Source organism: Microcaecilia unicolor, chromosome 6, assembly GCF_901765095.1.
Source record: "Microcaecilia unicolor chromosome 6, aMicUni1.1, whole genome shotgun sequence".
Lineage (NCBI taxonomy): Eukaryota > Metazoa > Chordata > Amphibia > Gymnophiona > Siphonopidae > Microcaecilia > Microcaecilia unicolor.
Genome location: NC_044036.1, coordinates 176,489,640 through 176,515,250, shown reverse-complemented (window position 1 = coordinate 176,515,250; position 25,611 = coordinate 176,489,640). Strand labels below are relative to the sequence as shown.

The following is a 25,611-nucleotide window of genomic DNA, read 5'->3' as shown; positions in this document are numbered from 1 at the left end:
ACAGGGACGGGGCGGGGATGGAGACAAACTTTATCACCCGTGTCATTCTCTAGGTTTGGGGAAAGAAGCCACAAGAGATTCTGTATCATAACAGGTGTCAGGAGGGGAGGCTTGAGGCTCCATAGTATACCTTCCTGGCATTCGTCAACCGTTAACTATCTTTAATTGATTTTGACAGGTAGCTACGCCTACTTCCGGTCATATCAGCCAATCAGAATTGAGAACCGACACAGGCCACACCCACTCTGCCCCATTCTCCACCCCTTTGATGACATCAGCAGATATGACATCACAACCCCACCCCTTTTGCATAATCCTGCCTCTAACCCACCTTATCGCATAACTCCAACCTTGCTCTGTCAGCTGGGTGTTTGGGTTAGCGGTATTATTTCCTGTGAGAAAGAAATAATCTTGACTCCGGGGCTCAGGAGGAGGGGGTTCTGGGGTCAAGATTCTTTGCAGCACTGTTCAGAAAATGGAGTTTATTTCATTTTCATTTCATTCATTAGCATTTATATTCCACTGTTATCCAGAGCAGAGTACAATGCGAAACACATAATAAAAAAATACATCAAACAAAAGACATATATACATAAAAATACAATTAGACTCTTTTTTTTATACAGCAATCAGATTGGAGCCTGCATCAACAAATGATGTTTTAATAATTTCTTAAACAAAACCCAATTCTTCTGTCTCCTGAGGACAACAGGTAGTTTATTCCACTCTATTGGATTGCTTCCTCCTGGTGTATTCCAATCCAAAAAGTCAAAAATCAGGCACTTCCAATAAACACGCATTCTCAGAACAAAGTGCCATTGAGGTGGCAATAAAGGCTTCCGCACTAACCCAGCAGTAACCAAGTAGCACATGGCACTGCCCAATTACCACTGGCTTAGCGCCTGTGGAAATATTTTTCGAATATTTCTGCTAGCACCAGAAATGCCATAACGCTAGGGTAAAACTACTGCCAGCACCTGCATTGGTCTAACGGTAGCTCCAGATTGGTATGTGGTAAGCCTGCGGTGAGTTTACCGCCGCTTTGTAAAAGGGCTCCTTAATAAGGAAAGGATGGACAGAGATGACCCTTCAAGGCCCTCTGTCAGATAGGAGGATGGGAGAGATGGAGATACCCTAGAAAGGCTTGAGTTTATTTGAGGAGGGAATATCCTGGATGGTGGCTATGCTTATAAAATATCCTGTGATCATTAAATTCTATGTGCTCTGTTTTTAAAATAAAAGAAAATATTGCTGTAAAATTGAGTTCAACCTTCTCCACTGAAGGTTTCCAAACTCAGAATGCCTCAGTGTATAAGATGTTTCGCAGAATATATGACCATCAAGAACCTTGGACTTCACTCCCAGTCCTCAAGGGCCACCAACATATTAAGTTTTTAGGATATCCCTAATGAGTACACATAAGAAAGATTTGCATACTATAGAGATAGTAGGCATGTAAATCTCTCTTGTGCATATTCATTAGGGATATCCTGAAACATGACCCTCGAGGGCTAGAAGTAACGACCAAGAAAAAGGTGTGAGCAAATAAAAAAAAATGTGAAATGTGTATTTCTGGTTTGTTTTTACAGAGCTCCTGTGCCCACTGTCTCTTCCCACTTCCTTGTCCTTCTGGATCAGTGGAGCAGGTAAAGACTAGACACTTTTAATTTCCCTCTAGGAAGCCTTTCAGGTGTTTTGTCTCTGTTTCAATGTTGAGTTCTTCTGTGGTAAATTTGTATTGTACCTGGTCTCAGAAGCTCCTGTATACTACCCATTTGGATATTTCTGTTTGTCTAATAAATATCACCCCAGCTTGAAAATAATTTTATTTGTTAGCTATCTTGCAACTCTCCATTTTCTCTCTCTTCTAATTTTGTTTTAGCTCACCTCCATTGCCAACATCTGTTATATAAAATGGGACCCTGTGCTAAAATAGCATGACTTGTCTTAACAGTAGTCCACTCGATAGCTTCCCCCTCATTATTTCAAATGACAAAGCAATGAAGGTCATAAATCAGACCAGATGCCCTAATCATGCATTACTCATACCCAGAAGGTACTATTGACCTCTACTAAAACATAGATCTCCAAAAGAAGCAGAAGTAATTGTAGTCCACTGCCACACAGCTGATCATCTGAGGCAGGAACTATCATACTTTGACATACAATTTTGTAGCTATAAATCTGTAGTGATACAGAGCTCTACAACTTAAGCATGAGCTATTGAACAGTATTTTTTGTTTACTTTCAGTATTCGTATATCACCTATACCAAATGGTTTACATTTTCTTTACAGGTAGTGGCACTGTCCCTAATGGACTCACAATCTAAGTAGTATATTGTACCTGGGGCAATGAAGGGTTCAGTGACTTGCCCAGGTCACACGGAACTGCAGAGAGAATTGAACCCGATTCCCCAGGATCTCAACCCACTGCCGACCAGTAGGCAACAGTGGGAATCAAACCCAGTTCCCCAGGCCCATAACCCACTGCAGTAACCATTAGGCCACTCAATAGTGATACACAAATTCCCACTGAAGGCAGATTTGATTTTAGAAACAGGAGAGAAATCTAATGGAAAAGAGAACCAACTATGGGGTCCTTTTACTAAGCCGCGTAAGCGCTTACATGCGCCCAATGCGTGTCAATTCTGAGTTACCATACAGTTACCGTGTGGCCCAGGCGGTAATTTCATTTTTGACGTGCGTCCACTATGCAGGTCAGAAAATATTTGTATTTTATGGTGCGTGCACGGTAATTGGCATTTAACTATTACTGGCCCGTTAATGCGAGAGACCTTACTGCTAAGTCAATAGCTGGCAGTAACGTCTCAGACCCAAAATGGATGTGCGCCAATTTTCATTTTGCTGCATGTCTGTTTCTGGCCCCCCAAAAAGGCATTTTTTATAGGTGCGCTGAAAAATTATTCTGTGCATGGCCAAAACACACGCCTACACTACTGCAGGCCATTTTTCAGCGCACCTTAGTAAAAGGACTCCTATGTGATGGTAAAAAACAGGATAATCGTGTATAAAGTGAGCAAAGAAAAGAAAATAACACTGAGGTGGACTTTTGGAGTGACCTGTTGAGACTAAAGGAAAGAAAATTATCAGCACCAACTGCAAGAGTCAGCCCAGCTAACTCCTGTGGACTGAATATTGACCCCGTTCTCTTTTTAGCATTTCTATGTGGTACGATATTTGAAATATGTTGCAAGTTTTCTGGTAAAGACATTTTTATGAATGTCTGAAACAGTCTAATAATTATTGTGACACCACAGATATGTTTTTTCTTTATGAATAGAGATTCCATTCATGTAATGGAAGAGGATAGGAGTTTGCTTATACATTGTCTACCTACCTAGAATGTTGAAACAGGCTATGAAAAATTAGAGATTAGACCAGTCATTCATAGCTTCAGTCACTGGGACACACACAGCCAGGCGAGCTTTCAGGATATCCTCTATGAATATGCATGAAATAGATTTGCATTCGAGGGAAGCAGGGCATGCCGTTAATGCTCCAATGCATAAAATGGGATCTGCAGACCAGCGCTGAAGGGGACCGGCTGGCAGGGGTTGGGGACCCCCGCCAGCAAAGGTACCTGGCGGTGGCGGGGGAGGGTTGGCGGCGGTGGGGGGGGGTCAAAAGAGATGGGGGAGGTGCGGCGCCGCCGGGGGGGGGGGTCAAAAGTGGCAGGGGGGTCGGCGATGCTGGGGGGGGCTAAAATGTGCCCCTCACTTCGGGCTGTGGACCCCCCTCCCGCTGAAGTCTGGCTACGCCCCTGGTAGGAATAATAGTCCGTTTTCCCAATTAGAGCAGTGGTTCTCAACTTTTGGACACACCTAGCCAGTCAGGTTTTCAGGATGCCTGCAATGAATATGCATGAGATAGATTTGCATACAGTGGAGGTAGTGCATGCAAATTTGTAGTGCATTCACATTTTTTTTTATTTGCTCACACCTTTTTCTTGGTCGTTACTTCTAGCCCTCGAGGGTCATGTTTCATGCATACTCCTTGTGCGCATCCTGAAAACCTGACTAGCTAGGAGTGTCCCAAAGACTGGGTTGAGAACCCCTGCATTAGAGAGAGATGACTAGTAGTGTGTCCCAGGGATATACAGTGGGGGAAATAAGTATTTGATCCCTTGCTGATTTTGTAAGTTTGCCCACTGACAAAGACATGAGCAGCCCATAATTGAAGGGTAGGTTATTGGTAACAGTGAGAGATAGCACATCACAAATTAAATCCGGAAAATCACATTGTGGAAAGTATATGAATTTATTTGCATTCTGCAGAGGGAAATAAGTATTTAATCCCTCTGGCAAACAAGACCTAATACTTGGTGGCAAAACCCTTGTTGGCAAGCACAGCGGTCAGACGTCTTCTGTAGTTGATGATGAGGTTTGCACACATGTCAGGAGGAATTTTGGTCCACTCCTCTTTGCAGATCATCTCTAAATCATTAAGAGTTCTGGGCTGTCGCTTGGCAACTCGCAGCTTCAGCTCCCTCCATAAGTTTTCAATGGGATTAAGGTCTGGTGACTGGCTAGGCCACTCCATGACCCTAATGTGCTTCTTCCTGAGCCACTCCTTTGTTGCCTTGGCTGTATGTTTTGGGTCATTGTCGTGCTGGAAGACCCAGCCACGACCCATTTTTAAGGCCCTGGCGGAGGGAAGGAGGTTGTCACTCAGAATTGTACGGTACATGGCCCCATCCATTCTCCCATTGATGCGGTGAAGTAGTCCTGTGCCCTTAGCAGAGAAACACCCCCAAAACATAACATTTCCACCTCCATGCTTGACAGTGGGGACGGTGTTCTTTGGGTCATAGGCAGCATTTCTCTTCCTCCAAACACGGCGAGTTGAGTTCATGCCAAAGAGCTCAATTTTTGTCTCATCTGACCACAGCACCTTCTCCCAATCACTCTCGGCATCATCCAGGTGTTCACTGGCAAACTTCAGACGGGCCGTCACATGTGCCTTCCGGAGCAGGGGGACCTTGCGGGCACTGCAGGATTGCAATCCGTTATGTCGTAATGTGTTACCAATGGTTTTCGTGGTGACAGTGGTCCCAGCTGCCTTGAGATCATTGACAAGTTCCCCCCTTGTAGTTGTAGGCTGATTTCTAACCTTCCTCATGATCAAGGATACCCCACGAGGTGAGATTTTGCGTGGAGCCCCAGATCTTTGTCGATTGACAGTCATTTTGTACTTCTTCCATTTTCTTACTATGGCACCAACAGTTGTCTCCTTCTCGCCCAGCGTCTTACTGATGGTTTTGTAGCCCATTCCAGCCTTGTGCAGGTGTATGATCTTGTCCCTGACATCCTTAGACAGCTCCTTGCTCTTGGCCATTTTGTAGAGGTTAGAGTCTGACTGATTCACTGAGTCTGTGGACAGGTGTCTTTCATACAGGTGACCATTGCCGACAGCTGTCTGTCATGCAGGTAACGAGTTGATTTGGAGCATCTACCTGGTCTGTAGGGGTCAGATCTCTTACTGGTTGGTGGGGGATCAAATACTTATTTCCCTCTGCAGAATGCAAATAAATTCATATACTTTCCACAATGTGATTTTCCGGATTTAATTTGTGATGTGCTATCTCTCACTGTTACCAATAACCTACCCTTCAATTATGGGCTGCTCATGTCTTTGTCAGTGGGCAAACTTACAAAATCAGCAAGGGATCAAATACTTATTTCCCCCACTGTATAGTGTGACCACTCTTAATTAGCAGATTTTATTAACTAATAATCTAGGAAATAAAGCAATGAGCAAAGTGGGCCAAATTTTTAGATGTTTTATTCAATGTTATAAACTGCCCTTCAAAGTAAACCAGGGGCGTAGCCAGACCTCGCAGCGGGAGGGGGCCAGAGCCCGAAGTGGGGGGGGGGCACATTTTGATCTGCTGCCCTGCTGCTGCCTCACCACCTTCCTCCGCTGCCACAATTTAATACCTTGGCTGGTGGGGGTCCCCAACCCCCGCCAGCCTGAAGCCTTCATCCAGAGCTGGTCTTGGCGCTGCCACGTTGCCTGCCCTGCTCGCTCTTCCCCTCAAGTCCTGCACGCTCCTTTTAGTGAAATTGAGATTTGAAACAAGCTTTAGAGTGGAGTGGACTAAAGCCCTTAGAAAGTCCACTTAGTTTTTTTGTTTCTTTTGACTCCAACAAGCTAGGGACTGCCAGTTTCAAATGCACTCTAATTGGATAGCAGACTGCATTTCCTTTGCTTATGCCCAGGCAGGCTTGACTCTTGATGGTCATGTCAAGGCTTATAATGTCCAAGCTGTGGTAGAGATCAGCTTCCATGAAGGAACTTTGGAAGGCTATAGCATGGACCTCTATCACATCTCACTACTATTTTGAAAGAGACTTGACCATTAATTTGGCCAGTCTGTCCTCCAGAATCTCTTTGGAATCCAGTTCTATACCACCACCACCCCCCTCCCCCCGGCCCATATCTCTTCATTTTCAGCCTGCTTTTAAAAAAAGGATAAAATGTGAAAAGGCTAGTTTCCACCAAAATACTTTGATGTTTGCCTGTTGCAACACCTTTCGTGATATATATATTTTCTTTCTGTGCAAGGCAGCCTATAGCTAGAGAGTCCCATCTGTGAGCACTAGCTATATTGCTTGTCTTCAGAGAAAACCAAGTTATGTACTTGTAGCAAGGTGTTCTCCATGAACAACAGGATACAAGTCCTCACATACCCATCTACCTCTTCTAGAAGATGTATTCTATTCTATGCTTACTAAAGACTGGGGTGCACGGTGATGCTTGTCAAAAACGTCTGGAAAATTTCCAAGCTAGAGAAGCTTTTTCCCATGCTGGGCTCCATCGGAAGATGTAGGTCATGCTATGCTTGGAGAACACCAGCTACGATAAGTAACTTGGTTTGCTATGTACACATGTGTAGCATGCACTGTACATTTTACCAATATGATTAGAAAATGATTGTCTGATACAGTAGTCAGCCTATTGCACACTCTTTCAATGTCAAAAAATTGGGACTTCGCATCATCTTTGCTTTGAACTATGCTTTAGAAAGGGAAAGAAAACTGTTTGTTTATTGGGTGCTTCTTTTCCCATAGGGAACAATAAAGTCCTGCTTTTATCCTAATAGACGACCTCTAAGATTCCACTCCTTCCTTATGTATATGGACACCTCATTTAACCCTTTGGATTTTCATGGCCAAACGGTCCTCGGGTGCAAGAAGAGTTGCTACTCCTCAAAGTGGGTTCCCAAGTGTTGCAAGAACCACTATGGAAGCGATTGTCGAGGTGAGATATGACACACAGACTATAAATCTATACAAGTAATAGTCTAATTAGATAGTTCAATCACTGGGCATTTATAATCCCTCTCTATCTACCACTCACCCACTCGCCCCATGTTTCTGGTTTCATAAAGCATACAGTTGCATTTATTCTCCAGACGGTTACCCACAGCACTCTAACATCCACAAAGAAGATCCTGGGTAGGGTCTCTGAATGCACCAAAATCACAAACTGCAGAAAAAAAAAAAGAACACAACACCACACTCTCCAGGTCCCACGAGATGCTTTTCCAGTACTTATGTAGTGTTAATAGTAGGTGTGGAATTCAGTGCTGAAATGTTGTGTCTTCACACTACACACCATTTGCAGAATACACACTGAGTGCCAGTGGTTAGGGTAGTGACTTTAGTCCTGGGGAACTGAGGAACTGAGTTTGATTCCCACTTCAGGCACAGGCAGCTCCTTGTGACTCTGGGCAAGTCACTTAACCCTCAATTGCCCCATGTAAGCTGCATTGAGCCTGCCATGAGTGGGAAAGTGTGGGGTACAAATGTAACAAAAAAAAATATGCTGGGTATGTTCAGTACTCTGTCCATGCCCTCATTTTGGGCATGGTAATTCAGTTGACATGGCAGAGACACACACCCAACTACTGGCCACCAGAATTGCGCTTAGCATGCTTCCGCCTTTTCTGTGCCTAAAGAACCATTTAGCACTGAATTTGGGCACCCAACTCATAAAATAAGGGGAATAACCAATAAACTTAAATGAAAATCACATTTATTTATTTAGATTTTGCTCACACCTTTTTCAGTAGTAGCTCAAGGTGAGTTACATTTGGTACTCTGGATATTTCTCTGTCCTAGGAGGGCTTACAATCTAACTTTGTACCTGAGGCAATGGAAGGTTAAGTGACTTTCCCAAGATCACAAGGAGCAGCAGTGGGATTTGAACCGGCCACCTCTGGATTGCAAGACTGGCGCTCTAACCACTAGGCCACTCCTCCACTCCCTTTGATACTTTACCTTTGATAATACATTATCTTTGATAATACAGCTACGTTATACTAGATCCAGTAATCATAATTACAGTTATTCAATGCAAAAGCTGCAGTGTCATAATCCTAAAACAAACCATTTGGAGCCTTAGAGTTTCCTCTATCTATCTCCAGCTCTCTGCAAATAAAAGGGCCTCTTCCAGGATACAGAAAGATAAAGCACCCCATTAGTGCAAAGAATCACACAATCCAGGCATAGATGGATTATAGTGGACTCTGTATTACAGAGAAACCACTCCCCAAAGGATACCACTGCAAAATGTCTTCTCTGTGCTGGTAAATGATTAGGATCCAATAACAGAACCTGAAATGGCCTTAGAGAAGAAAGGTAATGTGGTTTACACTAACACCCACTGCACCAAAATTCCTTCAGGCTATGTCAAAAGAGCTCAAAACAGAAAATTGTTACTGCTTAGAGACTCCATTACTAGGGGCATTAATTTGGGAAAATAGATCAATGGACAAAAAAAAAAGGTTCTGGAATGTTCCCTCCTTGTTTGGAGTAAAAACCAGAGACAGAGACAATGTTGCCTTAGGACTCCAGGAGGTGTGGCTATGGGAGGGGCATTTGTGCACCTAACCGCCATCAGTTGAGTGCCAGCCTTGCTCATGCCCAAAGGGATAGATTCTATATATCATGCCTAAAAAAATCGGTGCTGAAAAAAAATACACCTAGGTGTATTCTATAAACTGTGTCTAAATTTAGGAGCAGTTTAAAGAATATGCTTAAATGTAGGTGAAACGCCCCCTTCCCAGCACTTCCTTGGGTCTGGGGTCCGAGTGGGAGGGGAGCTTCCTCGACAGGCAGACTCCTTTGGACCCTTTCACCTCACAGTTGACGCCTCCACGTAGGAAAAAGAAATAGTTAGTGGGTTTGGAGACCCTCTTCTTCTCCCAGGAACTCAGTCTGTACTCCAAATCTCCCGCGGGATGCAAGCTGGCAGTTAATTAGAACAGCTCCTGAGAGCCCTTGGTTTCCACGGCACTTTCTAGGATCAAATCACTTCATAGTCCAGTGATTTATATGAAAAACAACTGGAACTTTTATTAATTTCTGCAATCAGCAGCTCAGATAGTTCAAACCTGTGAAATAGATAACAGTCCAATATAAGTGACTTGATTTTAGCAGAGTATTTACAAGAATACAGATCAGAAATATATACTCTTTGTCTATCCCTTCCAGTTGACAATCCATCTCACACGGGCTGGGTGGTTCCTATGTAAGGATTCCAGGCTCAGGTGTCCCGGCTCCCCTATGAGATGGAACCCTCCCCAGTTCCTATCTCCAGCTCCTGGAGATAGGAACTGGGGAGGGTTCCATCTCATAGGGGAACCCTCCCCAGTTCCTATCTCCAGCTCCTGGATGTGACTCCCTTGACCCACGCGCCAGAGCTCCTGACAGTATCTGTATGTCTGGACTATGACTTGTCTCCTATTCCCAAATCCACAGCTTGTCAGTTCTTAAACATGGACTCCCCTTACTCCACATTGGTGTCCAGCAGGGGAATTTTGGACAGCCAAAAGACCATGTGCAAACACATGATAACCCTTTTATCTCCTCCTAACTCTTTTCAACATGTCACTCATCCTTTTTCTGCGCCATCTTGCTGCATTTTATTTCCTAACCCGTCCCCTTGGGCTGGGCTTACTTCTCACCCAGGGACCTCCTGGATACTCCCCCCCCCCCCCCACCCCAGTGACCTTCTACAAGGGCTCTATCCTTTCAGTAACCCCGTGCAATAGGGGGGGGGTTACATAGGCGTAGTTTATAGAATACCTCCAACTTCCGTTTTTAGTGACTAGATGTAGTCACGGCCATTTACGCTAATGAAAACCTGGTGTAAATGCTGACTCCTAAATTTCATGCGGAATGGGCATATTCTATAACACAGCACGTAAATTCAAGGAACGCCCATGGCCATGCCCCCTTTTCAGATCCATGTCTTAAAATTTACGCTATCACTTTATAGAATAGCTTAGATAGTTGTGTGTGTAAATTCTAATTAATGTCAATTAGTGTCAATTGCTTGTTAAGTTCAATTATCGGTGCTGATTGGCTTGTTAAGCTAATTACGTTGTGCGCGCGCAAATCTGTAATACGAATGGATGTACATGTGCAACTTAAGTCACACTATATAGAATCGGCGGGAAAATGTGATCTAAGCTAGTATTCTATAACAGGCGCTCTGCGCAAAGCACACTTTACAGAATACTAGCTTAATTTATTGAATCTAGCCCATAATTAAACCTTTTTGAATATCAGGTGGTGTGTGTATTTTCCCTTTGTGCAAGTCTACATATAAGTGCACCTGAAGGTTTTGCATCAATACAGGTCATTTAATGGTTGTTCCCACAGTGTCTGATATGCACAGACAGGGAGAGGAATCTTGGGGTGATAGTATCTGAGGATCTGAAGGCGACGAAACAGTGTGACAAGGTGGCGGCTGTAGCCAGAAGGATACATGGCTAAATAGGGAGAGGTTAGAAGAAAGGAGGTGTTGATGCCCCTGTACAAGTTGTTGTTGAGGCCCCATCTGGAGTATTGTGTTCAGTTTTGAAGGCCATATCTTGGTAAAGATGTAAGAAGACTTGAAGCAGTCCAGAGGAAGGTGACAAAAATGAATTGCAGCTTGCGCCAAAAGACATATCAGAAGAGACTGGAACACCTGAATATGTATACCCTAGAGGAGAGGAGGGACAGGGGAGATATGATACAGACATTTAAATACTTGAAAGGTATTAATATAGAAACAAATATTTTCCAGAAAAGAGAACACGTAAAACTAGAGGACATGAATTGAGGTTGTGTGGTGGTAGACTCAGGAGTAATGTCAGAAAATTATTTTTCACGGAGAGGGTGGTTGATGCCTGGAATGCCCTTCCGAGAGAGGTGGTGGAGAAAAAACTGTGGAGGAATTCAAAAAGGTGTGGGATGAACACAGAGGATCTCTAATTAGAAAATGATTGGTATAAAAAACAAAACTAAAGGTTGCATAAGTGCAGTGCTTTTTTTGTGCCTGTACGCACCGATATGGCATACCGGCACCTTTTTTTCGTGAGGTCTGTCCGGTGGTGTGCTTGAGCTGACTCGCACTGGCTCGCAAGAGCCGGTTGTTCTTCAGGGCGAGCCGACTCTCCTTCCTCCCTCCCCCGAGCTACAGGGTCCAAGTCATACCTGAAGAAGGCAATGGATTCTTCGAGGCAGGCAGGAAAGATCCCCAGTCTTGCCTGCCCGCTGCCGCCGCTGACTCTACCCTGCTGCAGGATCACTCTTTAAAAATGGCCGCCGAGACTTCTGCTGAAGTCTTGGAAGCCGCCCTTGTAAGTCTTGGCAGTCATTTTGAAGAGCGATGCAGTAGCGCTGCGGGAGAGTCCGCGCCGGCAGCAGGCAGCAAAGACTGGGGATCTTTCCTGCCTGCGCTGAAGAATCCACTGGACAACCTGGGTGGCTGGAGGGAGGGGGGGCAGGGGAGCGAGGAGAATCGCTGGGCATGGGTGGCTGGAGGGGGCAGGGGAGAGAGGAAAATCGCTGGGCATGGGTGGCTGGAGTGGGAGCAGGGGAGAGAGGAGAATCGCTGGGCATCGGTGGCTGGAGGGGGGGGCAGGGGAGAGGAGAGAATCGCTGGGTATGGGTGGCTGGAGGGGCAGGGGAAGAGGAGGGTTGCTGGACATGGGTGGATGGAGGAGATGGCAGGGAGAGAGAAGAAATGCTGGACATGGATGGAGGGGAGGGAAGAGTGAGGAAGGAGATGAGATGAGGGAAAAGGAAGAGAGGAGAAAATCTGCACATGGATGAAGAAAATAGACAGAAGCTGGATCCACTGGACAGTCAAGTCTGCGGAGGACCCAGCTTTAACTTACGGATGTAGGGCAAGAAATGAAGAAGAAAGGCGGAAAGTAAAGAAATAAATGGAAAGGAAGCCCTGGGAATGGAGTTAAGAGGACAGATAGCAGCAGAATCAAATACTGGGCCAGCATGATCAGAAAAACAAAGTCACCAGACAATAAAGGTAGAAAAAATCATTTTATTTTCATTTTAGTGTCTGGAGTATGTCCAATTTGAGAATTTACATCTGCTGTCTTATTTTGCACTGGGTATACTGGAGCTGTAACAGCTTACAGAAATTATTTATAATGAAAAAAAATCACGTTATTTTTTTCTCCTATACTAGTATAATATTTTCAATGATGTCTGTTTATATGTGCCATGGCTGGTATAAGGGGTGTGGCTAATGTGGGTGTGGCTATAATAGGGGTGGAGTCATATGAGGTGACCCCGCCACAATGAGTACCGGCATCTTTTTTTCTACAAAAAAAGCACTGCATAAGTGTTTGCATGTCAAGTGATGCTTAGATTATTAGATTGTAAGCTCTTTGAGCAGGGACTGTCTTTCTTCTATGTTTGTGCAGCGCTGCGTATGTCTTGTAGCGCTATAGAAATGCTAAATAGTAGTAGTAGTAGTAGTTAGTTGGCAATTCTGGCTGTATTAGCTGGGCTGGATTCATAGGCGCCCCGTATAAGAGGCTTGGGGAGGCTAAGCCTCCCCAGCCCAATCTTGACCTTCCCCTGGCTGCTGCCCTCACAAACGCAGGGCTTGCGCAGCAGCCAGGGAGCTCTCCCACCGTCCCTCCTTCCTTCCTGCTCTCCCCGACCAGCAGCCTTCCTTGCCCCCCCCCCCCCCCCCCCCCCCCCCGCATTTACCCGTTTTACTCTCCCTGGCAGCAACGTCTGTGAAGAAAAAAGGCACTACAGGCTCGCCTCTGGCTTCAGCTTTTCCCTTCGCTCTTCACACAATGTCCTGCCTTCGCGGAAACAGGAAATGCATCATCGCGAAGGTGGGACACTGTGTGAAGAGCGAAGGGAAAAGCTGAAGCCAGAGGCGAGCCTGTAGTGCCTTTTTCTTCACAGACGTTGCTGCCAGGGAGAGTAAAACGGTTAAGGCGAGGGCAGGGAGAATCGCTGGACATGGAGGGGAGGGGAGGGGAACAGATCGCTGGACAAGACATGGAGAGAAGGGGAGGGCAGGGGGAGAGAACAGATCACTGGAGGGGAGGGCAGGGGAGAGGCGATTTTCTGGCCATGGGTGGATGGATGGAGGGGAGGGGAGAGATCGCTGGAGAGAAGGGGAAGGCAGGGGGAGAGAACAGATCCCTGGAGAGGAGGTGAGGGCAGGGGAGAAGAGAATTGCTGCATACAACAGAAGAAACTGGGACCAAAGCTAACAGAAAAACTAAACACTCAGACAGCAAAGGTAGAAAACATTTTTTTTATTCAGAATTTATTAATTGGAATATGTCAGCTTTTGGAAATGTGCATCTGTGATATTTTGCATGCAAGTTTAAATTTTTCTAGTATTGCTGCATGCTGACTTCTTGAGGTAACTTTCCAGTTCAGTATTTTGCCTTCATATCTGTTGTGTCATGTGTTTCAAGGTACAGTATTCAGCTAGCATGTAGTATTTGTAGTATTTGCAGCCCTTTTTGTTTTTTATTTTTTTCACTAGCTTGTGTACTGGTGTTTTAGAGCTCAGTGTAATTACAGTGCTGCCTTTCCACGCATAAAGTTGTAGCTCGTCCTGTACTTGTAATTAGCGCTGTTATGGTTTGGTAAGGTTGTGAGTGTGTTTTTGTACAAGTTTGTGTATAGTGTTTTGCAGTGGAGAGATTGTGTGTTGGCCTTACTGAGCTGGCACCAAAACATCAGAAAGGGTGTAGAGCCTAAATCATGACATACTACCTCTTGAAGGATCTACATATGGTTGTTAATAAAAGGAGCTCATTGTGAACACTATCCACCCTAAAAGGGTGTTTTGTGGCTCTACATGAGAATTGTGATATTATGATCCTTTGTTTCATATTGTTGACAGTCTGCATTTTCCGTATGGGTGGTTTCTCCGAGGACAAGCAGGCTGCTTGTTCTCACTGATGGGTGACGTCCACGGCAGCCCCTCCAATTGGAAACTTCACTAGCAAAGGCCTTTGCTAGTCCTCGCGCGCTCATGCGCGGCCGTCTTCCCGCCCGAACCGGCTCGTGTTCGTCAGTCTTCTTTTGTCCGCGCTCGGTATGGTTGTGTTTTCGCCGTGTCGTGCCCCACAAAGTCGACCTCGCGCGTTCTCTTCGTGTTAAAAAAAAAAAAAAAAAAAACATTCTGTGTGTGGAAAGGGACTCTTCGGTCTCTTTTCCCCCGATATTTCCAGCTTTTTCGCCCCGGTAAGTTTTCTTTCGTCATCGGGGTAGGCCGCTTTTAGGCCTCGGGTCGAAGTTTTCTTCCCCTTGTTTTTGTGGTGCCTTTTCCGCCATTTCGACTTTTGATCTCGCCGGCGTGATTTTTCCGCCCATGACATCGAAGTCTCCCAGCGGCTTCAAGAAGTGCACCCAGTGCGCCCGGGTCATCTCGCTCACTGACAGGCACGCGTCGTGTCTTTAGTGCTTGGGGGCTGGGCACCGCCCGCAGGCCTGTAGTCTGTGTTCCCTTTTGCAAAAGCGGACTCAGGTAGCGAGATTGGCCCAGTGGAACGTTTTGTTCTCGGGCTCTTCGTCGATATCGGCACCGGGGGTATCGAGTGCATCGACGTCTTCAGCGTCCAGACCTTCATCCTCGGCCGCCAGTGCATCGAGTGCATCGAGGCATCGGCCCTCTGCATCGGCGCTGAGACATCGGACAGCTGCGTCGACGTCGGTGGTACCGGGACCTCGTCTGCTGATGTCGTCGGACGGTGGTGCTTCGTCTGGAGTGCAAGTGAGGGCTGTCCATTCCCCTGCTGGTGGCGGTGAGCCTTCGGGTGGGTCTCCCCCTACCCTGAGGGCTCCTGCGGTACAGCCCCCCTGAGACCGACCTTCTTCGGCCTCGGCCCCGAGGAAGCGACGGCTGGATTCTACGTCCTCCTCGTCGGTGCCGGGAAGCTCCGGTGACATGCTTCGTTCCAAGAAGTCGAAGAAGCATCGTCATCGGTCTCCTTCCCGTGTCGGCACCGAGAGCTCTGGGTCGCCGAGGGAGTCAGCACCCAGTAGGCATCGGCACCGAGAGGACCGCTCACCCTCTGTTCAGGAGGTGTCGATGCGCTCCACTCTGGATAGCCCGGAACAGCCTCCACGCCCGGAACAGGTTCTGACGTCGACGCCTGCATCGACCTCCATGCCTTTCTCTGCAGCCGCTCTGAACGAGAGCCTCCGGGCCGTTCTCCCAGAGATTCTGGGAGAGCTGTTGCGCCCTACCCCTCCGGTACCGGCGGTGCTTGCGCCACCGGTACCGTCGAGTGTGGTGCCGGCTGGTCCATCGCCCGGGGTGAGGTCTCCGGCGTCGGTGCCACGTGTGGTACCGGCTGCCGTCGCCTCCCAGGAGGGCTCCCCGACTACGTCGGCGGAGGGAGCTTCGCCGATGCGGGCGAGGGAGTCTACCTCTCGACACCCCCATCGTGGACGTGGCTCCACAAAGTCGAGTCGGGCACAGTTGCAGACACAGGTCCGTGAACTTGTGTCTGACACCGAGGGTGAGACCTCGTGGGAAGAGGAAGAAGACACCAGATATTTCTCTGATGAGGAGTCTGAGGGTCTTCCTTCCGATCCCACTCCCTCTCCTGAGAGACAGCTTTCTCCCCCTGAGAGTCTGTCTTTCGCTTCCTTTGTCCGGGAGATGTCTTCGGCCATCCCCTTCCCGGTGGTTGCGGAGGACGAGCCCAGGGCTGAAATGTTTGAGCTCCTGGACTATCCTTCTCCACCTAAGGAAGCGTCCACTGTACCCATGCACCATGTCCTAAAAAAGACATTGCTGGCGAACTGGACCAAGCCTCTAACTAATCCCCACATTCCCAAGAAGATTGAGTCCCAGTACCGGATCCATGGGGACCCAGAGCTGATGCGCACACAGTTGCCTCATGACTCTGGAGTTGTGGATTTGGCCCTAAAGAAGGCTAAGAGTTCTAGGGAGCATGCTTCGGCGCCCCCGGGCAAAGACTCTAGAACCTTAGACTCCTTTGGGAGGAAGGCCTACCATTCTTCTATGCTCGTGGCCAAAATTCAGTCCTACCAGCTCTACACGAGCATACACATGCGGAACAATGTGCGGCAGTTGGCGGGCTTGGTGGATGCGCTCCCCCCTGAGCAAGCCAAGCCTTTTCAGGAGGTGGTCAGGCAGCTGAAGGCGTGCAGAAAATTCCTGGCCAGAGGGGTGTATGACACCTTTGATGTTGCGTCCAGGGCCGCTGCTCAAGGTGTGGTGATGCGCAGACTCTCATGGCTGCGTGCCTCTGACCTGGAGAATAGAATCCAGCAGCGGATTGCGGACTCGCCTTGCCGTGCGGATAATATTTTTGGAGAAAAAGTCGAACAGGTGGTAGAGCAGCTCCACCAGCGGGACACTGCATTCGACAAGTTCTCCCGCCGGCAGCCTTCAGCATCTACCTCTACAGGTAGAAGATTTTTCGGGGGAAGGAAGACTGTTCCCTACGCTTCTGGCAAGCGTAGGTACAATCCTCCTTCTCGACAGCCTGCGGCCCAGGCTAAGCCCCAGCGCGCGCACTCTCGTCAGCAGCGTGCGCCTCAGCAAGGCCCATCGGCTCCCGAGCAAAAGCAAGGGACGAGCTTTTGACTGGCTCCAGCAGAGCATAGCCGACATCCAAGTATCAGTGCCGGGCAACCTACCAGTCGGAGGGAGGTTAAAAGCTTTTCACCAAAGGTGGCCTCTCATAACCTCCGACCAGTGGGTTCTCCAAATAGTCCGGCAGGGATACACCCTCAATTTGGCTTCAAAACCTCCAAATTGTCCACCGGGAGCTCAAACCTACAGCTTCCAGCACAAGCAGGTACTTGCAGAGGAACTCTCCGCCCTTCTCAGCGCCAATGCGGTCGAGTCCGTGCCATCCGGGCAAGAAGGGCTGGGATTCTATTCCAGGTACTTCCTTGTGGAAAAGAAAACAGGGGGGATGCGTCCCATCCTAGACCTAAGGGCCCTGAACAAATATCTGGTCAAAGAAAAGTTCAGGATGCTTTCCCTGGGCACCCTTCTACCCATGATTCAGCAAAACGACTGGCTATGCTCTCTGGACTTGAAGGACGCCTACACGCACATCCCGATACTGCCAGCTCACAGACAGTATCTGCGATTTCAGCTGGGCACACGTCACTTCCAGTACTGTGTGCTACCCTTTGGGCTCGCCTCTGCGCCCAGAGTGTTCACGAAGTGCTTGGCTGTAGTAGCAGCGGCACTTCGCAGACTGGGGGTACACGTGTTCCCATATCTCGACGATTGGCTGGTGAAGAACACATCCGAGGCAGGAGCCCTGCAGTCCATGCAGATGACTATTCGCCTCCTGGAGCTACTGGGGTTTGTGATAAATTATCCAAAGTCCCATCTTCTCCCAGTGCAGAGACTCGAATTCATAGGAGCTCTGCTGGATTCTTGGACGGCTCGCGCCTATCTCCCAGAGACGAGAGCCAACAACTTGTTGTCCCTCGTCTCGCGGGTGCGAGCGTCCCAGCAGATCACAGCTCGGCAGATGTTGAGATTGCTAGGCCACATGGCCTCCACAGTTCATGTGACTCCCATGGCCCGCCTTCACATGCGATCTGCTCAATGGACCCTAGCTTCCCAGTGGTTTCAGGCTGCTGGGGATCTAGAAGACGTGATCCACCTGTCCACGAGTTTTCTCGAATCCCTGTATTGGTGGACGATTTGGTCCAATCTGACTCTGGGACGTCCCTTCCAAATTCCTCAGCCACAAAAAGTGCTGACCACGGATGCGTCTCTCCTGGGGTGGGGAGCTCATGTCGATGGGCTTCACACCCAAGGAAGCTGGTCCCTCCAGGAACGCGATCTGCAGATCAATCTTCTGGAGTTACGAGCGATCTGGAATGCTCTGAAGGCTTTCAGAGATCGGCTGTCCCATCAAATTATCCAAATTCAGACAGACAACCAGGTTGCCATGTATTACGTCAACAAGCAGGGGGGCACTGGGCTCGCCGTCACGGCATGGTGCTCCAAGCCACATATCTGGCAGGCGTAACAACAGTCTGGCCAACAGGTTGAGCAGGATTATGCAACCTCACGAGTGGTCGCTCAATTCCCGTGTAGTGCGACAGATCTTCCAGGTGTGGGGCACCCCCTTGGTAGATCTCTTCGCATCTCGAGTCAACCACAAGGTCCCTCAGTTCTGTTCCAGGCTTCAGGCCCACGGCAGACTGGCATCGGATGCCTTCCTCCTGGACTGGGGGGAGGGTCTGCTGTATGCTTATCCTCCCATACCCCTGGTGGGGAAGACTTTGTTGAAACTCAAGCAAGACCGAGGCACCATGAATCTGATTGCTCCTTTTTGGCCGCGTCAGATCTGGTTCCCTCTTCTTCTGGAGTTGTCCTCCGAAGAACCGTGGAGATTTGAGTGTTTTCCGACCCTCATCACGCAGGACGAAGGGGCGCTTCTGCATCCCAACCTCAGGTCCCTGGCTCTCACGGCCTGGATGTTGAGAGCGTAGACTTTGCCTCTTTGGGTCTGTCGGAGGGTGTCTCCCGCATCTTGCTTGTTTCCAGGAAAGATTCCACTAAGAGGAGCTACTTCTTTCTATGGAGGAGGTTAGCCGTCTGGTGTGACAGCAAGGCCCTAGATCCTCGCTTTTGTCCTACACAGACCCTGCTTGAATACCTTCTGCACTTGTCTGAGTCTGGTCTCAAGACCAACTCTGTAAGGGTTCACCTTAGTGCAATCAGTGCATACCATTACCGTGTGGAAGGTAAGCCGATCTCAGGACAGCCTTTAGTTGTTCGCTTCATGAGAGGTTTGCTTTTGTCAAAGCCCCCTGTCAAGCCTCCTACAGTGTCATGGGATCTCAATGTCGTTCTCACCCAGCTGATGAAACCTCCTTTTGAGCAACTGAACTCCTGCCATCTGAAGTACTTGACCTGGAAGGTCATTTTCTTGGTGGCAGTTACTTCAGCTCGTAGAATCAGTGAGCTTCAGGCCATGGTAGCCCAGGCCCCTTACACCAAATTTCATCATAACAGAGTAGTCCTCCGCACTCACCCTAAGTTCTTGCCAAAGGTTGTGTCGGAGTTCCATCTGAACCAGTCAATTGTCTTGCCAACATTCTTTCCCCGTCCTCATTCCTGCCCTGCTGAACGTCAGCTGCACACATTGGACTGCAAGAGAGCATTGGCCTTCTACCTGGAGCGGACACAGCCCAACAGACAGTCCGCCCAATTGTTTGTTTCTTTTGATCCCAATAGGAGGGGAGTGGCTGTGGGGAAACGCACCATATCCAATTGGCTAGCAGATTGCATTTCCTTCACTTACGCCCAGGCTGGGCTGGCTCTTGAGGGTCATGTCACGGCTCATAATGTTAGAGCCATGGCAGCGTCAGTAGCCCACTTGAAGTCAGCCACCATTGAGGAGATTTGCAAAGCTGCGACGTGGTCATCTGTCCACACATTCACATCTCATTACTGCCTGCAGCAGGATACCCGACGTGACAGTCGGTTCGGGCAGTCAGTTCTTCAGAACCTGTTCGGGCTTTAGGATCCACCCCCCGAGGGCCCTGTTTGTTCTGTTCCAGGCTGCACTCTCAGTTAGTTGGTAAATTTTTTAGGTCAATCTCAGTTATGTCCTCGCCATTGCGAGGCCCAATTGACCATGGTTGTTGTTTTGAGTGAGCCTGGGGGCTAGGGATACCCCATCAGTGAGAACAAGCAGCCTGCTTGTCCTCGGAGAAAGCGAATGCTACATACCTGTAGAATGTATTCTCCGAGGACAGCAGGCTGATTGTTCTCACAAACCCGCCCGCCTCCCCTTTGGAGTTGTCTTCCCTTGCTTTGTTTGCTACTTATGGGACTGACGAACACGAGCCGGTTCGGGCGGGAAGAGCGCGTGAGGACTAGCAAAGGCCTTTGCTAGTGAAGTTTCCGATTGGAGGGGCTGCCATGGACGTCACCCATCAGTGAGAACAATCAGCCTCCTGTCCTCGGAGAATACCTTCTACAGGTATGTAGCATTCGCTATATTGGTGTATTAGGTTCTGTCCAGTGTAATATTTATGGTACAGTAAGGTTCTGAGTGTGTTTTTGCACAAAGTTGTGCATAGTGTTTTGCAGTTGAGCGATTGTGGTTAGCTTATGCTTTGAGCAACCACTTTATTCTTTGACATATGATACATATCTAATATTATTATTATTAACATTTGTATAGCGCTACCAGACGCACGCAGCGCCGAACACCTGACACAAAGAGACAGTCCCTGCTCAATAGAGCTTACAATCTAATATCTAAATTTAATAAAAGGTATTAATTGTGACTATTTTATTTTTACTTATTTTTTTTTCTGTGTGTCGTCAGACAATTATGGAAGTAAGTACCGCCCCAACCCACCCCAACCCGCCCCTAACCCCACCCCCTTTAGCCTTCCCAAACAGTTGGGCCACCGACCGCCTATGGCTGGATTGTACAGTCTGAGTCTTGCTTATAGCAATCTGGTTGTAGGATGGGCCTGAGTGACTGAGCTTTAACTGAAACTCCAGTAATTGGAATGTGAGGACAGTGCCAGGCAGACTTTTATGGTCCATGTCCCACAAATGACAAGACGGATTCGGATAGGCCAGAGTGAGCTAGGACGGTAACTCCAGTACATTGGAACATAAGGACAGAGCCGAGCGGACTACTACAGTCTATGTCCCTGAAACACCAAAGAAAGACCATTATCAAGTATATAATATCACGTTCATTGTTGATTTAATTTGTTGGGCAGATTGGATGGATCATTCAGGTGTTTATCGGCCATCACTTACTGTGTTTTTATGTTACTATGTCTTGTGTTCTGGAATTTTGACCCTGTCTGATGAATGGAATAGAATGCATTAGGGTGGGAATTAGAATGTTTGAACTAAAGAAGGGGTCACTGGAGAGCCTTTGCACATGGCTACCAAACCTTTCACCTCTTTAAAGGCTTAGAAGGCTGGTTCTGCTGGAAAGTTGAATGCTGTGACTGAAAGGGAAGAGTCGTGATCTTGATATAATGCCTTTCTGTGGCAGAAAAGTAGTTTATCTTTATTATATGCAGTTACTTTGTCTGTCCCTAGCAGGGACGTAGCCAGACAACAGATTGTGGGTGAGCCTAGGCAAGAAGTGGGTGGGCACCGTGTTCTCCCCCCCTCACCACCACCACCACCACTACCATCACCACCACCCAAAAAATATCTAAGCTGGCAGGAAAACGCTTCTTTCCACCTTGACAGTCTGCAAAGGCATGCACTGAAAAGTGAGCATGCGCAGGTTCCGGTATCGTTGAGAGTAGCATTTTTGTTACCATTAGGCGAAAGTCTTCAGCTAGTGGAGCTTGGGATCCCCACCAGCTACCACTAAACTTGTGCTACTGTTGGGTGGGCCTAAGCCCTAAGTAGGTGGGCCCTGGCCCACCCAGGCCCACCTGTGGCTATGCCACTGGTCCCTAGTAGGCTCACAATCTATATTTTTGTACCTGGGGCAATGGAGGGATAACTGACTTGCCCAGGGTGACAAGGTGCACCAGCAGGAATAGGTCTCAGTTCCCCAGGTTCTCAGCCCATTGTACTAACCATTATGCTACTCCCCCACTCTATGAAAATAACATATATACACGAATATGAAACTATTCGAGTATAAACCGAGATACGTTTTTCACTCAAAACAGGAGGAAAACTGGGGGGGGGGGGGGTTCTATTCAAGTGTATGGTAACTTCCCCCTCCTCCCTGACAACAGGCATGTCTTCCGCCACACACCCCCCTCCCCACAGTTACCAGCATTTCTTACTCCTGCACCGGTCCAGTGCATAGCTTTATCAGCGTCTGCCAAAGGAGGTAAGAACTTCAAGCAAAACCCTGATAACTGCGGGTGGGGGGGGGGGGGAATGGGGAGGGAAGAGTGGATGAAGAAATACAGGTAACCGTAAGGGGACGGGGGGGGGGGGGTGTGGAGTAAGAAATGCTGGTAACTGTGGAGGAGAAAAGCTCCTATGGCAATCTCAAGAGGCAGAAAGAAGAGTAAGGAATGACACAGTGACCCCCAGTGGGCAAATGTATACAAATACAAGTTTATTAAATTAGCACCAATACAGGACCCTGACATGGAACAATTTTTCAGCAGATGATGCTACCTGCCTCAGGGGTCAGAAGCATATGCAAACAGGAACCATCAGATGCCGCAGCGGCTTAACCGGCTAAGTTTGCGGCACCAAAAAACCCAACGGAATTTCAATGCTGGTGGCTGGATAAGGCCCCGGCATTGAATTGCCAGGTTCGAGGGCGACAGCGGGAGTTAGCTGGTCTAACTCCTGCTGTCTCAATATTGGGACCTAGGTTAATATTCTAGTATATACAGTAGTTAAGTTGCAGGTGAGATATGACTGAGGTCTACAAAATCCTGAGTGATTTATAATGAGTAGAAGTAAATCGACTTTTTACGTGTTCCAAAAGAACAAAGACTATGGGACACTCAAGGAAGTTACATGGAAATACTTTTAAAACGAAACATTTTTTCACTCAACGAATAGTTAAGCTCTGGAACTCTTTGCCGGAGGATGTGGTAACAGTGGTTAGTGTATCTGGGCTTTAAAAAGGTTTGAACAAATTCCTGGAGGAAAAGTCCATAGTCTGCTATTGAGACAGACATGGGAAGCAACTGCTTGCCCTGGAATTTGTAGTATGGAGTGTTGCCACGATTTGGGTTTCTGCCAGGTACTTGTGACCTGGCTTGGCCACTGTTTGGAAAACTGGTTACTGGGCTAGATGGACCATTGGTCTGACCCAGTATGGCTACTCTTATGTTCTTTGCTTTCAGTGTGTCCAGGAGGATTTGAGGCTCCCTGCAGTAATCGTGGAGCATGTGATGACGGGATAAGTGGGTCAGGAGACTGCAGCTGCAATAATGGCTTCGACGGAACCGCTTGTGAATTGTGTGTATCGGGTAGATATGGTCCAGACTGTGAAAGTAAGTACTTCAGAACAAGATCATGTGAAGTGTTCAGTAGGATACTGGTGTTCCATCAAGTTGCCCTGCTCCAAAAAATGTATATCTAAGCCTGTGCTTAAACAGAGTAATATGATTCATTCAACATCACACCAGGAGTACTGAAGACCAGCGTAGAATCAGGATCTCCTATACCAGTTTACTATACTCACGATGAATTGTGTCTTCCAATAAATTTGGTGCTGATGGAGCAACACTGATAAAAATAAAATACTATAGTTAGATACTTCAAGGCGAGATCAACCACACAGCTGATCAAACTCTGTGTAGTATCCAGGTCTCCTGTGTTAGAAACAATTTTATGTTTCTCAAGCATAGGAGCCGACTCTGTGGGTGCTGCAGGTGCTTAAGCACCCCCAATATTAAGAAAATTCCTTGTATGTGTCCAGGGAGGGGTTATTTCCATTGGGCTTAGCACCCCCAATGATTTTGAAAAGTTGGCTCCTATCAGTGGTGTGCTGGAGCAGGCTCTCACAGGCTTTCGAGAGCTGTTTGTTAAGTTTTTAAGAATTTTGGGAGCCGGTTCTCCATGGCTACTTTAACAAATGGATCCCAAAATGTGGGCTTGGGCCCCTCCTGAATTCTCTTTTACTTTGCTGGCGAGAGAGAGAGAGCGCCCCCTGTTAACAATTTACCAGCACACCCCTGGCTCCTATGTTCTCAAGTAAGGTTAACCAAATTTTCCCCACTACATTATATTTGGAATAATAGATGAGAGATCCAGTGATTTCAGATATTGTTGCAGATATCCTATGTTAAGTAGCTGTCACATTAATTTCAATCAAAGCAGATACGTTGATGAAAAAACAGTGTTTATTAAAAATTGGTGGAAATAAAATTCCACCAATTTTTAATAAATACTGATTTTTCATCAACGTATCTGCTTTGTTTGTTTTCCATCTTGGAGTTTGCAGATCGGTTACCCTGTTGTTTTCTTGGACATTAATTTCAATGCCTGACCAGCAGAAGAAATATTCTCCTTCCCTATGCAGCAGTGTCTAATAAAACATAGGTGTAATTTATGCTGCAAAACTTCTGCAGGATTGCACACAGCTTGCAGCAGAATCTACCCTTGGGCTGCCGCGGAAAGTAAAAGGCCTTTTTGATAGCTAATGGGTAGAGTTTACTGCCTCTGTCCCCAGCTTCAGCACAGAAGTTTACTGTACTGTCCTTTATATCATCTCTTGCAGAATGTAAGTGCACTGAGAATGGAGAGTGCAACGAAGGAATTTCTGGGGATGGATCCTGTTTTTGCTCAACTGGATGGACAGGGCAGTACTGTGAAACCAAATTAGGTACAGTCTATTGCAGTCACTCTCATTTCATTTATGAAGAATATAAGAATAGCCATACTGGGTCAGACTGATGGCCAATCTAGCCCTGTGTCCTGCTTCCAACAGCAGCCAATCCATATCATATGACTATCTTTACACCTGAGGAAGAGTTAACACACATAGAGGGGCATAATCGAAAGGGGCGCCCAAGTTTTCCTGAGGACATCCTCGCAGGATGTCCCGGCGAAGTGGGGGGGACCCATATTATCGAAACAAGATGGGCGTCCATATTTCTTTTCGATAATACGGTTGGGGACGCCCAAATCTTGACATTTAGGTCGTCCCTAGAGATGGTCGTCCTTAGACTTGGTCATTTCTGATTTTCGGCGATAATGGAAACTAAGGACGCCCATCTCAGAAACGACCAAATGCAAGCCCTTTGGTCGTGGAAGGAGCCAGCATTCGTAGTGCACTGATTCCTCTGACTTGCCAGACACCAGCCGGGAACCCTAGGGGGCACTGCAGTGGACTTCAGAAAAAACTCCCATGTACATAGCTCCCTTACCTTGTGTGCTGAGCCCCCCAAAACCCACTACCCACAACTGTACAACACTACCATAGCCCTAAGGGGTGAAGGGGGCAGCTACACGTGGGTACAGTGGGTTTCGGGTGGGTTTTGAAGGGCTCATATTTACCACCACAAGTCTAACAGATGGGGGGGGGGATGGGCCTGGGTCGGCCTGCCTGAAGTGCACTGCACCCACTAAAACTGCTCCAGGGACCTGCATACTGCTGCAATGGACCTGAGTATGACATTTGAGGCTGGCATAGAGGCTGGCACAAAAATATTTTTAAACTATTTTGTTTAGGGTGGGAGGGGGTTGGTGACCATTGGGGGAGTAAGGGGAGGTCATCCCCGATTCCCTCCAGTAGTCATCTGGTCAGTTCGGGCTTTTCGTGGCTTGGTCGTAAAAAAAAAGGACCAAGTAAAGTCGTCCAAGTGCTCGTCAGGGACGCC

General features: G+C 47.6%; 1 protein-coding gene across 2 annotated transcripts in view; it reads left to right on the top strand.

The window, feature by feature from the left end:
• STAB1 (stabilin 1) overlaps window positions 1-25,611 on the top strand; it is a 299,279-nt gene that overhangs the window by 214,287 nt on the left and 59,381 nt on the right. For both annotated transcript variants that reach the window (XM_030205497.1, XM_030205496.1), the window contains exons 54-57: window positions 1,590-1,646; window positions 7,093-7,282; window positions 23,131-23,280; window positions 24,510-24,614. In XM_030205497.1, the coding sequence (XP_030061357.1) occupies window positions 1,590-1,646; window positions 7,093-7,282; window positions 23,131-23,280; window positions 24,510-24,614 (502 nt within the window). The remainder of the gene's footprint in view (window positions 1-1,589; window positions 1,647-7,092; window positions 7,283-23,130; window positions 23,281-24,509; window positions 24,615-25,611) is intronic.